The 15,574-nt window shown below is 35.5% G+C and overlaps 1 protein-coding gene and 1 pseudogene across 1 annotated transcript; one reads left to right on the forward strand and one right to left on the reverse strand.

The window, feature by feature from the left end:
* Positions 1–3,970: 3,970 nt before the first annotated feature.
* LOC132174425 (putative aspartic protease At2g35615) lies at positions 3,971–4,813 on the reverse strand (annotated as a pseudogene).
* Positions 4,814–9,332: 4,519 nt separating this feature from the next.
* LOC132174418 (aspartic proteinase nepenthesin-1) lies at positions 9,333–10,676 on the forward strand. Its single transcript, XM_059586080.1, has one exon. The coding sequence runs from the start codon at positions 9,333–9,335 to the stop codon at positions 10,674–10,676; it is 1,344 nt and encodes a 447-aa protein (XP_059442063.1).
* The last annotated feature ends 4,898 nt before the right edge of the window (positions 10,677–15,574 follow it).

Here is a 15,574-nt window from a genome sequence, read left to right on the forward strand (position 1 = left end):
GGTTCAAGGAGCCAGATATAGCATTTAACGAAATTTTAGGTTCTAACATCTCAGGAATAATAGGTTCTGACAAAGGTTCTACCTTATCAGAGGTATCATAGAAAATTTCCTCGGTCTTGTCATCAGCAGATACTTCAGTTCCATGCAAAAGATAGAGTTTAGGGGCCTTACATTTGTGAGTGGGACTCCACTTTTCTTCGCAGTTGTAACATAAGCCTTTCTCTCTTCGTTCGTGCATTTGAGCTAGTGAAATTTTCTGAACAGGTACCAGAGTTGAAGCTTTAGATGTAGAGGAGTATTGAGACATCTGAGACCCCCCATGTTGGCTGGAAGAAGCTCCAGGCGGTCCCCATTGTTGCCGACTATAGGAAAAGGAAGAACCTTGAGGTTTAAAGGTTCTGCGGGAGCTGGACAGATACTCCTCTTGCAACTTAGCCAAGCCAAAGGTTGCTACTAGAGTGCAAGGTGCCAACATCCTCAAGGGAAGATGAACCTCATCTTTAAGACTACTGAGATAGCAACTCAGTTTATATGCATCGGAGAGTCCACGGAGGTGATTAGAGAGAGACTCAAAATGGGCTGTATATTCTGCCACCGTAGAGGTCTGTCGAAGCTTGACCAAGGACTCCATGGGATCATCATAGGTTGGACCAAATCGAGTGAGCAGAGCTTGAAGAAAAATATCCCAAGTAGGGAACTGACCTGTTTCATCTAAGTCCTGGAACCAAACCAGTGCCTCACCTTCCATGTGAAAGGAGGCGATTTGAAGGCTCATAAATATTAATTGTCAATATAAGCTACATAATGTAGTACTCCAAAAAATATGAAAACATAATTATTATCTAAAAAACACAATTAAACAGATAAATAAAACATAACATAAATCTGGTCCATTAAATCATGCATGCAGCCAAAATATGTCTAGTTAGCCCTTCAAGCAGTCACTCTTACGGTCTTACCCATCATCCTCATCCTCAAATTCATCATCTTCATCCCATTTGGAATCTCACCTGCCCAATCAAAATATATTTTATAATTTTTATATCATATCGATCTTAAAAAAAAAATCAAATAGAAATGAAATGCAAACCCGAAACTGCAATTCATTCTCAACTTTTCTCTAAATTAACCTGATACAATTAGTTCAATACAAATCTACAACCCCACAAGTATTTTAATTTTTTTTTTTTTAAAAAAAAAAAAGAAAAATCAATACTCAAAACTATATATTCACGAACAATTCGATTAATTTACTGCCCTAATTCTACATGTGATAATAAAATTATAAGGTGCAATCAAGTTTTGATGTCAAACAACCACACAATTGACTCTGTTTTTACCAAAAGGTAAATATTTTTTACTTTTCCCTTCAATGGTATAAATAATGTCGTTCTATGAAAACGACATAAAACTGCATTTTTTTTACTAGTGCACGCTACACCAAGCAACTTACCATCACTTGGCTGACTAGTTGGTTGGCCGACCGGGGAGTTGGAGTCCGGAGCATTTTGTCCTCTGACCTACAAAACATACAACGCCGAAAATCTAAGAGATTTTTCTGAATCAAATGGATTAAATTGGCCTACAATGCAAGTAAATTAGTAAGGTTTGTCATACATTTGCCTGCACCATAGCTTTCACGATGCTTGCTGAGTCTTTCATTGGCATATCAAGTGTCGCCGCTTGGCCCATCTGCGTGGTGATTTGTTGTGATGCTTCTATTTTCGGTCCGCTTAATATTGCCATAAACGTTATATATATAATAATTAGAACCATCGCTAGAGTCATAAGCCCCGCTAATGGCAACATATCTCTTATACTTAACCTTCCCTTAATCCTCTCTCCAACACTCGACCAAGGGTCTTCTGTGGGCATTGTTATATAAAGAATTCCGCCATCAAACTTTGAACTAATTTCATATATTGTACAATCTCTTGGAAATTTAATTTCTTTGTGAAAGCAGCTACTGATTAGACTAGTGCTTTCTCCCCTTATGCAAAGATTTTCACTCATAAGTTCGATCAACGGTAACTTCTTCACTTTTGTACCCTACAAAATGGCAAAAGGAAACTTTTTTATTCACTTTATTATTGATCGTTTTTACAATGCATATATATATATATATGGCCACTACTCTCGTATGGCAACACTTTTTGACTTTCTACCAAAAAAATACAAATATTTTCCAACACAAAATAATCACACAAGAAAAATCATTAAAAAAAAAAAAAACAAGAAGTACTCTTTAAAACGCTTTATCAAAGAAGCAGAGACGGAACAAGAGATTTTTCCAACACAAAATAATCACACAAGAAAAATCATTAAAAAAAAAAAAAAGTACTCTTTAAAACGCTTTATCAAAGAAGCAGAGACGGATCAAGAGATTTTTATCGACATGGGCCAAAGAATGAATTTGAAATATATTTAAATAGAGAGCCAAATAATAGATGAAAAATATCCTAAGATTAAAGACTAAATTAATATATAAAAAAGGCTTTGTTACTCTTGAATTAGAATGACTAGTGTTGTACAACTTATGGTCCGATTAGATTTGCAACTTAATGAAAACGATTTGAAAACACCCGTTTGGTAAAATCCCAATTTTTTTGAAAACGCGGAGCGAAATAGACTAAAAGAAAATCATTCCAACAAGCCCTTGAGTAATCACATGTTAATCCGGAAAACTAAAATTAGATAATACCTTGAAGATGAACCTCAAGAACGTTACATCCTTCTTCTTTACGCCACTTGCAAAAGGGTTTGAAAGGAGAGGGGATGATGAGCTCATCATCTTTGGCCTTGTTCGTTTCCATTGGAGTACTGGTGATAGGAATCATAGCTAGGGTTTTACGACTTCCACTGATCAATTCTATTTTCCCATTTATAATTGAATTGTAGCCTAGGAATCTTCGTCATTTTGTAGAAAGTATTGCCGTTTATTTAGGAAAATAATTATACTAGATAATGCAAAAAATAAATGTATTTGAAAAATACATAATCATTCTAAGTATGAAAAGATAAATGCTATTTTTCCTTCTCCTATCCATAATCCATCATCCGTCTACCTCCATTCATAATTTTTTTCAAATCTACCATTGAATTGTGTGGGTTCCACAGATTCAATGGTGAATTTGAAAGAGTCAGGATAAGAGTTAGAGGAATAGCAGGTCCCTTATGAACTATATTAAGAGAATATTAAGGGATAATATTATGAGAAAATATCAACAAAAATTCTTTGGTTTTGTGACTGCCATATAATGGCATTTTTGTGCCAAAAAACATCATTAATTGCTTAGTGACATTCAAATTGTGACTATTTGAAAATGGCAAAAAGTGCAAAAACTAGAAAATGGGATAGTGTTGTTTTAATAGTGCGAAACGGCACCTTTTATAAAAGGTACCGTTTTGCACTGTTCACACGTCACCAAAGGATAAAGAAACGGCACCTATAAGAATATTATGAGCATATTTTGGAAGAGACCAATTCCTCCATCTCTCATCCATCTTTCATCAATCTCTTTTTCAAATTCGCTATGGAATATATGTGAGTCCTATAGATTTAGTAGTGAATTTATATATATATATAAAGACGAACGGGAGATAAATAACATATAGATAAATATGACCCTTTGGCGAAGTGCCAGGACACAAGCATTTAGTTTTTTTTTTTTTTTTTTTTTTTTAAATTTATTTTGTATAATTCTCCATAAGGATGATTTTTTGTTACTTTTGTCATATACCCTTAGCACTTGAAAATAGGAGAAAATACGCTCTAAAGATACCGTCGTTACGATATGGAGACTTGATTTCTTCTTTTTCATTATATATTTTTAACAAAATGCAGCTGAGTCCCTAAGAGGTAGCTCAATCGACTGTGACCACGCTTAATGAAGCGGAGGTCACTAGTTCGAATTCCCCCCTCCTTATGCGAACATGTCAAAAAAAAAAAAACAAAATGCAGCTGCAATATTTATCTCTCCAAGAGTTCACAATCTATCCGTTGGAAGGAAATCTTTTTTGCAGCAAGAATATCATAGCCAATGTTATACTTCTGCTGAGCCAATACTCCAATAATACTCAACTCCTCCCTCACTCGGCATCACAGCCATACAAAATTGATTTGAAGTAATCTCCACGAACATGCTCTCTGTGTCCAACTCCAACTCAACCCCCCCTGCAAAGTGAAAAACCACCCATGGAAACCCCACAAGATCACGCTCAATAACACCATTGTAGCAGGGGACCTTTAAGCCAGGCATTTCCACAGGTTGTAGCAACCCATCTGCCAATCTTTGCACTTCAGCTCTAAGTGGCTCGAACCCACCTCTGGCTAGGTAAGTTAATGTTGCTCTAGAGTCAATTATGACTCCACCATTGCCTGATGCTGTTCTTCTGAATGTCTGGGGATCAATATCAAGTTGCTTGTCTCCCACGCTAATGCCATCTAGTGTTAAAAAGTAAAGGCCATTGAAAAATTCAACTGGGGTTGAAACGCCTTCTATTTTTGCCCCATCTCCCAAAATCAACTGATTGTGGGGATACAAAGGATCCTGAGAATTTTGAACCCAATTGAGCCGGCAATGATGTTTTGTCATTGGCACTGCCTAGACCAACTATTCCACTATGTTGGCCGACCAAACGAGCCCTGACATCATTTGCACAACCAAAAACTATGTCGGAAACAAAGGTTGTCAGATGTCTCAAATGTGAACTTTTCAGTGGCAATCACTCCGGCCAGCTACTGAGCTACAGCAGTGCCATCCAGGTACGTAGTGCTTGCAGAACTTGCATTGAAGCAAAGAGTCACACCCATCACCGGGGCAGGAAAAAGAAATGCAAGATTTGGTGGCAAATGTGGAAGACTTGGAGGGGTCAAAAACTGGGAGGGTTTGGGGAAAACATGGGAGGGTGCAGGGGAGGCACTGAGTCCACACTAGATTGCTGCCTGTGTCCATGAGCTTTTAATGGCAGATGATCAAGAACATGGAGGAAGACAAAATTACTAACCATGGCTATATATATATATATCATGGAGGAAGACAAAATTACTAACCATGGCTGCCAGGGGAGAAGCATACATGATTATATTAAGGCTTGCACACAAGAATCCTATGACATCGATCCGTGTATCTCCGTGCAACGTAAAACGAGTGATCAAAATTGCTCCTGCAAGAAACCCCACATCCAAAACAGCAGCAAATGTAGCCGTCTTTGCCTGAAAAGAAATTAATCATGTATGCTATGGTATTAATTAATTAATTAGGAGAAAATGCAGTTTATCCTATGAAGTTTCAGGAGTTTTTCAATTTTAATCTCAAAGTTCAAAAATTGGCAATCTATCCCCCTGAAGTTTCAAAAATTGATAATTTAAACCTTTGTTACTAATTTCCATTAAATTGGACAGAAATTTTTTTTTAAAAAAAGTTTGAGGGTAATGATGTAATTTTATAGATTTCCGTCAATTTAGACAAAAAAAATTAAACGGGGGTTTAAATTGCCAATTTTTGAAACTTCAAATTAAGGAGTAGATTGCTAATTTTTGAACTTTAGGGTTAAAATTGATAAACCTCTGAAACTTCAGAAGGATAAACTGTATTTTTCCCAATTAATTAATACCATAGCATACATGCATATGGTTGTTGATGATGAGTACGTAACATATACCCTCATCCTTGGAGGTGCAAATACAAGGAATAATGTAACATAAACAATCTTCACAACAACACCAAAGCCATTAACAGTCGCCACGAGCTGGCCGGCCACCAGTCTTTGTGGCTGGGGTTGATGAAAGGTGTGATTGATGATGTAAAGCGGGGTTTTAGCTGAAATTTGTTGGTCAAAGTATTTTTGCTAAACCCAAAATGATCACTTTTTAATAATCACCCACAAACAACACATAATCACCCATATGATAAGAGAAGTTATCAATTTTTATAACAATCTAAAACCACATATACTCATTTATTAATAGATTAAAAATTTAATGTACATTTTAAATGTTTATAGACATTTAACACTATTTTACATGGTTTGGAGGATATTTCTTTCAAACTGATTTGAAGGAAATTTATGTCCTAACTTCTATGAATACTAGCAAAAATAAAGAAAATCAAAGAAATTATATACCCATTGTTGGGAATAAATCTCATCATGGGTCTCATTCAATCACATATACATGGAAGATAATCAAGCTGTTAAAGGAAAATCATAATCCTCTCCTCATGGAAACCCTACACTCAATTTCGATATATATGGAGAGTCCCACTCAAATATTAAGACTGTATGGATAATAATTGCAGAATCTCCTTAAATGAAAGATATAAATCCCAAAAAAGTAAGTGATTCTGATATTCAATCCATATTCAATCTCTCCTTAGAACAAGGAATCAACAACGGAAAACCCTATAAAAGGGACACAATACATTATACATTAGGTAAAAAGACTCGATTTTTGTCTAAAAAAAACTATCTCATTGCTGTATTATTACTCCAAATAATAATGCTAACTTTTTATGGTTCATTTGAGGCTTTTTACTATTTTACGTACTAGGTAGCCCATCGACAATCACGCTGTCCAAAAACTGCTCTAACACCCCTCACAAACCTCTCTTCAAAACACCCATACCGAGAAATCAAGAGAAAACTCGTGATGGAAAAGATACACTAAAGAGAGAGACGAAAGGTGTAGAGAAAAATTAACTCAAAACTTTCTTATGTTCCTTCTGTTGGCAGGAAAAGAGAGACGAGATTGAGAGGGACCCGGTGTAATACTTGGTAAAGCTTTTTGAGGTGAGTTTTTTTTTTTTTTTTTTTTTTTAATAGTACTAAAATGTGGTTTATGTGATATAAATTAGAAAGACGTTAAAATTTTTTTTTTTTAATGAAAAAGTGAAAAAATGATAAGGGTAGCCGGCCAAAGCCACTACAAAACGACAGAACTAGCCTTTAGCAATGACATTAATTACAACACTGCAAAATAAAAGGTTTTCGAGAACAAAAATATAAAACCATGTTTTATTGCTTTTTCATTAAAAAAGTGTTTGACAAATTGTTTCCGAAAAATAATTTTTTAAAACAAAACATGGTAGTTAAGGCATTTGGACAATTATTTTTAAAACACTTAGGAAGAAAAAAAAAATGTACGTGCATCTAGTTACACTTTGGACATAAAATTTCTAGGAATTTATTTGTAGAAACTCCTACCGACCTCTAAAGAGTGATATTTGTCATTTATGCATGAAGCAAATGACTTTTGGGGATTTGGATTTCCTCATAATTTTTAAAATGTGAGATTCTCGAATTCTAAAATTTGAGTCATCCATAACGGTTTAAACAAATGCAGTAGTTTATATTATGGAGACTAGTGTATTTGACATATTGAAAATTAAAATTAATTACTTCAATAACATACAAACTTTTGCATTTGTTTAAATTGTTAGATGAAATAAAGGGCTCATATTTTAAAAAATTTGAAGGATCTCAATCCGACTTAGCTATATTTAGTTATTATTGCTCTTTTTTTAGCTCGAACAAAGTAGCTTGCCATTAGCTAGAATAACTACATTGCTACCGTGAATAGCAATTTCGAGCTATTCACTGTAGCACACTAGATGAATAAACTATTGTTTATTTTTCGTTAGAAAAATTACACTTTACCCCCCTCCACCCCCCCCCCCCCAAAGTTCGGAGCAATTTGCAATTCGAACTCCAAAATTTTAATTTTAGCAATCCACCCCTCCTAAAATTTCAAATTTTTGCAATTCGACTAATATTATTCAAAAATTCTCATATTGCCCATAATTTTTAATTTTAATTTTAATTGTTTATAAAAACAAAAACAAATTTGGGGGTGCAAAAATGGCCAGATGGTCGTAGCCACCCCAAATTTTTTTTAATTTTTTTTTTTTATAAAAAATTAAAAATTAAAAATTAAAAATGAGGGACAATATGGGAAGTTTTGGATATAATTAGTCAAATTGCAAAAATTTGAAACTTTGGGAGGGCGGAGTGTCAAAATTAAAATTTTAGAGGTCAAATTGCAAATCGCCCCAAACTTTAGGGGAAGGGGTAAAATATAATTTTCCCTTTTTCTTTTGTTTATTGTTTCTTCATTTCACCTTTTTTCACCAAATATCTTTTATTTCTTTTGAACACCTCTTCACATTTGCTATGTCTCTCTCTCAAACACAATTTTTTCACACAAAATTTATCTCTCTCGCTCACAAAATTTCTTCACACAGTTGGATGAAAAAATTGAATGCAGAAAAAATTTATTTCATGGAAACACACCGATAGAAACAAATCAATTGTAGTTGGATGAAAAAATTTAATGCAAAAAAATAAAATAAAAATAATCGCATAGAAACACACGAATGGAAACAAATCAATTGCAGATGAAAAATTTATTTATGTTATTAATTTTAAGAATTAGTATCTGCATGTGAGATGAATGTTCCTCATATGTATTTATTTTGGTTTTTATGAATGATTTCTATATATGTGTTTGTTTTCTCTTTTTGGCAATAATATAATAAAAAAAGAATGAGAAATAATATTTTAAACCAAGTAGATAATGAAATAGAGAATCTGTTGTTGTGTGTAGTGAAAAAACAATAGTTAAAGTAAAGAATTGTACTTTTTCACTAGGTAAAATACCTAATGATGATGGAAATGCTCGGGTAAGAATTTGAGATAATTTGAAATTAGGGCTTTCCAAAAGAAGGCAAATTTAAATTTAAATTTTTTTGGAAATCAAGTCGTAGGTATGTAATGTAGCAATAGCATGACATGTAGATAGGATGTTTAAGGAAATAAATGTGATCATAGAAAGAGTTGAGCATTCTTTAAATTGAAAATGTAGGTGTAGCTAAAACATACCTTTTTGGTTGTCGATGAATACTCTAATTAAAACACACCCAGATTACGGAAATTAAAACATATCGACCAAAGTTGTCGATGAAATTACTTTTTTTTAGAACATATTATGGAAATTACATTCATGCAATATGTTTATATACAATAAACAGATACATTAGTTTTTAGTAAGGCTTCCAAACTAATATGGAGGAAATATCCTCTAATTTATTTGAAATAGTATGTCTATAAATATTTAAAACGCACATTAAATTTTTAAGGTTATTAATAGCTAGCAATTTACTAACTTAAACTGACGTTTTAAATATTATGGAAATTACATGGGTTGGGGGATACTTCCGACTGGTTAGGAAGAAATTTCTGTCATTTTAATAAATATTATGAAAATTACATTAATGCAATGTGTTTATATACAATAAACAGATTCATTGGTTTACAACAACAATAACGTTGTGGCCATGGCTATCATCAATCTCTTTCAACTCTCTTGCTTCATTACTCTTGCTTTGGTGATGATGATCATGTCCCTTACCACCACCGCCATCACCATCTCAAAACCTCGGCGGTTTGTCAGCAAACTCATTCACTCTCATCACACCGTTGAATCTCCCATTGAAAGCTCAGCCGCACGTTTTGATTACTTACAGGCAAGGACTCTTGGCACTAGCAGTGATGACTTTCGGTCTGGTCTTGTTCCAGACAGTAAATATCATGCGCTTTTTATGGCAAACATATCCATTGGTGAACCCCCTGCTCCACAGCTCCTATCTATGGACACAGGCAGCCCTGTGCTGTGGACACAATGCCTCCCTTGCACCAAATCATTCTGGAAACCTTGTTTTACCCAAACCCTCCCAGTTTTTGATCCTTCAAAGTCTTCCACATACGCCGTTATGTCTTGCACGACGTCGACCTGTCTCGCATTCCGCAGCAAGGACGGCCCGTGCGACGCTGCAAAAAATTGTCAGTTCTCTGAAAATTACACCGATGGCACGGCCACGGCCGGAGTGGTTGCGACGGAAAAGCTGACCTTTGAGACCTCTGATGAAGGAATAACATCGGTTTCCAATATTGTTTTTGGTTGTGCAAATAACGTTGATAGCGGTGCTAATTTGAATGACCAAAGTAGTGGAATACTTGGTCTTAGCAATGATAATCTGTCTTTGGCGACTCAATTGGGTTCTAAATTTTCTTATTGTCTAGGGCTTGTGAGGGATCTTCAATATCCTCATAATCAGTTGATACTTGGTGAGGGTGCAAGAATGGAAGGCCCCAAAACCCCAGTTGAATATGTCATGGGCCTTTACTTTCTAACCCTAGAAGGGATTACTTTGGGAAATACAAAGCTTTACATTGATCCCATAGTATTCAAAAACACGCCGTCAGGTGGAGTCATCATCGACTCGGGTACGTCATTGACTTATCTAGCAAGAGCTGCGTTCAACATACTTAAGCTTGAAGTAGAAGCCTTGACGAATGGGGTGTTGACACGTAGGGACAAACCTGGTTACGAACCTCCCTGTTACGAGGGTGTTATTGACCGTGACCTTTCCGGATTTCCGATCCTCATCTTTAACTTCGCGGGTGGAGCTGACCTGGCGTTGGACACAAAGAGCTTGTTTGTGGAGGCTCTTCCAAATCAATTTTGCATGGCTGTGGCACCGAGTATTAAGAATCCTAGCTTGAGTGTTATTGGATTATTGGCTCAGCAGAACTATAATATTGGCTATGATCTTGCTGGAAAAACTATTTCCATCGAAAGGATAGACTGTGAACTCTTGGAGACGTCGACCAAAATCTAGTCATGATGTGGGACAAGACATAGTTAATTTGGTCTTTAATTAGTTTAATTTAAGTTCTATTAATTATTTGATTTTATATTTTATTTAAATTCTAAGAGTTGTGTTATTTCTAGATAAATGTTTGCTTTCATTCTACTACACATCTTTTGCCTATCTCCATATAAGAAATGTGCAGATCTACCATTGAATTTATAAGACCACATGTAAATCTCAGGGATTCAAGAGAAATGATAAAAATTATTCTTTGTCCTATTTTTCACTCATCCACGTACAATGGATGTGTGAATCCACCATTAACGAATTTGTAGAATTCAAATGTAAGTCTGGATCCACAAATCCAATGATAAATTTGCAAAAGAGATGCTTGAGAGAATGATGTGTAACATGTCTCTAGATTCAATGGTACAAGGATTTAAAAAAATTGGACAAGAGATGTGTAGGAGAAAGACACCAAACACATATCTATTTTGTAATTTAATGAATGGGTCTGCTCTAAAGTCAGTCAAATTGTGCATATAAAATTGCTATTTCACAAAAATAATCTGCACTTTTAAAAGATATCGTAAAACGTAAGACGTTTGACATTGCAATTTAAAAACCAGTACTTAATTTAAAATAGGAAAAAATATGTGATTTCTATAAGCAGACTAAGGGTGTTTATTTGAAAATGCGTTAATTTAAACCAAAATCACGATTTCGAATAACAAATATTTGATAAAAATATACTTTTTAATATGTTTTACCAAACGCCTTTGAGATTTTAAAAAGTAACGATTTTAAAAACGCAATTTTTAAAATTGTACTCATTGAAACCGTAATCCCAAACGGAGCCAAATTAGGGTTAAAGTTTAGTCAGTCATTCGCTCATTGAGTCTATTCAAATGGAGCCGGAATTGATGAATAACTAAACAAATTTTGTTTGAGGTGTGATTCTTCTTCTCTTTTTCTGCCGATTGTAGGACTCAATCTCTTTTCTTTTCCTCAATAATCCTTTTTTATTCTTCTTCCTAATTTCCTTGCTCTACATCAATTTGGTATCAGATCAAATAAGATCCAATAATTTTCTTACGTTCAACTTCAACCACCATGATCACCAAATAATTGTTAAAATTATTGATCAGATGTGCCTTCATCCTATATATGGTAGCAGCCATTTGCCTGCTTATATTAGTAATTTCCGTGGTGGAGGGCAAAATCTCCCATTAATGAAAAAAATCAAGTGATTTATTTTTATTAATGCTCCTTAAATTTCAAAAAATTCCTGGAGAATTATGCATACAAAAAAATGTAGTAAAATTTTTGAGAAAAATTCAAGAGCTATGTTTTGTGTGCATAAAAATTAAAGAATGTTTGAGGAAAATATAATCTTTTGATTTTTTTTTTTTTTTTCATTAATGGGAGCATATATATTATAAAGTGATGAATATGCAATTGAAAATTTTGTGAATCGTAATTCTAATATTTTGGGACTAATAAAAGAGAAGTTGATAAATTTCAATTACCATGAGAAATACTTAGAAGAACTTGAGATTTTTTTTTTTTGGCTCAAGTTGGAAACAAAAAAATATGTTATTTAATATGGGATTCTTCTTTATAAGTGTTGAATAAAATCCCAACGTGGGTTCCACTCAATTCTCTCATATATTTTGTTTATTATTATTATTATTATTATTTTTTTTTTTTGACATGCCGACACAAGGGAAGGGAGATGAGGGATTCGAATTAGTGACCTCCGCTTCATAAGGCGTGGTCCACAGCCGATTGAGCTACCTTTTGAGGACTATTATTATTATTATTATTATTTGTAAAATCCAAAGCATTCTCATTAAAGTCTCAAAGAGATAAGAGCAGCTAGCTCTATCGAAATAATCTCATCAATACATTCGGGTGACTCATAGAGCCATTGTTGATCCACAACACTACGTGTAGCTAATTTAGATAACGCAGGTGTTGCTTAGTTTCCCTCCCTGTACGTGGATGAACGACATCCGCCATTGTTGGATAGCTTGTATTTCACGTCGAATATCTTTCACCAATAATCCGATTCTACTCCAATCTGACGCTGAGGAATTTACCGCATCAATCACAACCTTCGCATCACCTTCAAAAAGAACGTGCATGAAGCCCATTTCCTTACACAGCTGGATCGCCATTAACGCTACTCGGGCCTCCGCCACTGATGGATCAAAGCTGTCGAGGAAAGTTTTACACTGAGCCACTACCATGAAGCCCCTCTCATCCCGCACCACTACCCCGAATCCCATCCAGCCATGGTGCTTCTCAAAAGAAGCATCCCAATTCGCCTTCAGCCATCCAGTTAATGGTGCAGACCAACTCCGCAACCTAGCATCTGCACTCACTAAGTTTTGTGTTGTACTTCCTTCTGTCACCTGCAAGAATTCATCCAGATTTCTTCTCGCACACTGTACCAGCTCCGTAGGATGGACGCAAAAAATTTCCATGCACAACATCATTCCTTCTCATCCAAATCTTCCATGCAATTTCGAAAAATAGTTGAATCTCCTCCATATTGCATTTTGCAAAAATACTTTCAACTATTTGTATGAATTCCTTGCCAGTCATTGTGCTTTTCTGCAATTTTTTATCCCCCACACACCACACGTCCACCGCTGCAGGGCACTGCAACAAAACATGAAGAACAGTTTCCTCCTCAATTTCGCAAATGGGGCACAAGGGATCATCAATTATTTTCTGCCGATGCAAATTAACCCGAGTGGGCAAAATATCATGACTAGCACGCCATAGAAAATTTTTCTCCACATTGGGAAGCTTGAGGTCCCAAATATCTCGCCATATTGTATTCTTCTTATGCCTCGATGAACACTCAGCCACTCCTTTAGCTTCTAGGTCCTTTTGGATATAGTAGGCACTTTTAACGGAAAAAATGCCATTTTTGGTTGCCCTCCAGACCTGCACATCCCCCTGATCAATGACACTTACCTTCCATTTATCCTTCCATATACGAGTTCCAGTCCCATTCCCAATCCTCAATATCAAACCCTCCTTGATTAGTGCACAAGAACTGTGAATACTCTGCCAAGCAAACGAGGGTCGGGTGCCTATTAGTGACTCCAAAAAATTTCCACCCCGATAGTATTTAGCTTCCATAATTTGTGCAAGAAAGCTGTTTGGCTGTTGCCAAATTAAGTGGCCAACCCTGTTTTGCTAAAATAGCCTTATTCAAGCAACCAAAATCTCTCTAGCCCATACCTCCATTTGCTTTGGCTATTCACACCTAGCTCCAACTCATCCAATACACTCTTGACTTGTTTTGGTTACACCACCAGAAATTTTGCATAAGAGCGTTAATTTTCGAACATAAAGACTTCTGTAAAAGAAACACGCCCACGCTCTATGTAGGAATAGCTTGTATCACCGTCTTGAGAAGAATTTCCTTTCCAGCTTGGGACAGAAATTTTAGTTTCCAATCTTGAAGTCGCTTCGATACACAATCTTTTATGCTCTTAAAGGCAGCCACTCTCAACTTTCCCACCAATGCTAGTAAGCCTAAGTAAGTGTCGTATCGTTGTGTAACTGGAATTCCTGCCGCCTCCATAATTTCTTCCTTCTTAATCTGGGAGGTATTTTTGCTAAAAAATATAGTAGTCTTGTTGTTGTTATGCCTCTGTCCAGAAGCCTCTGCATAGATTTGCAAGAGATGAGTCAAATGATGCCACTGTAAAATACTAGTCTTGCAAAAAAGCACACTATCATCGGCAAAAAATAAATGGCTTACTCCGGGTCCAGTTTTGGAGGTTGGAACACTCAAAAGTAGTCCATCTATATTAGCTTGTGTCAACATAGAGCTCAAAACTTCAGCACAAATTAGAAACAAGTGTGGAGAAATGGGATCTTCTTGCCGAAGTCCTCTAAAAGGATGAATATTCCCACATGGCTCACCGTTCACCAAAATTGAATATTGAACTGTCTTCACACACATCATAATCAATTGGACCCATCTAGACGCAAACCCCATCCTTCTCATTTTTTCTTTCAAAAAACTCTACTCCACCTGGTCATAGGCTTTACTCATATCCAACTTGACCGCCATAAAACCCTTTTTTCCCTTCATCCGAGAATGCATGGTATGATGGGTTTTCATAAGCTGCCAATATGTTGTCAGTTATAAGTCTACCAGGTATAAATGTGCTTTGCGTTGGGGATATAATATGAGGCAATATTTTTTTCAAACAATTTGCAAGGACCTTAGAAAATTTGTATAACACATTACACAAACTAATATGTCTAAATTCGGTGACACTCAATAGGTTCTTAACCTTGGGAATCAAAGCTATGTACGTCAAGTTTAAAGTAGAGGGCATAATAACATAATTTAATATCTCTAGAACCACCTGTGCTAACCTCAACCCCAATTGTCTCCTAATGGTTTTGGAAGAAGCCTGCTGAAAAACCATCCAGCCTCGGGGCTTTGAGCAGTGCCATCTGCTTGAGTGCATAATCAACCTCCTCACGTGTAAAAACTTTTAAAAGATCATTATTCATTTCATCTGAAACCCTTCAATTTATGTGTAAAAATTAGGAACAACTAATTTTCAAGAAGTGCAACAAAGGTATACTAGCCCAATGACTCACAACCAAAAATAGAAGATCAAAACTCTATGGGAAAAATATACTTCTTATTTATGAAATATTGCAACAATGGAAAAACTTGGGTTGGACCACACTTGCACAAGATAGTAGAAGGTTTTGTTGAGATATGATGGAATGAGAGGCTTAGAAACATGCCTAGGATATATATATATATAGGAAGTGTTCTAGAGTATTCTCACACTTAATTAACAAGATAGGTGTGACTTTTCATGAGACTAAGGAAGAGCAACGAATTTGTGCAAGAAATGGTAATAATGTTTCATGCG

Source organism: Corylus avellana, chromosome 2, assembly GCF_965113065.1.
Source record: "Corylus avellana chromosome 2, dhCorAvel1.hap1.2, whole genome shotgun sequence".
Classification (NCBI taxonomy): Eukaryota; Viridiplantae; Streptophyta; class Magnoliopsida; order Fagales; family Betulaceae; genus Corylus; species Corylus avellana.

Coding starts and splice junctions, on each gene's coding strand:
- LOC132174418 (XM_059586080.1), top strand. CDS start 9,333: ATGGCTATCATCAATCTCTTTCAACTCTCTTGCTTCATTACTCTTGCT.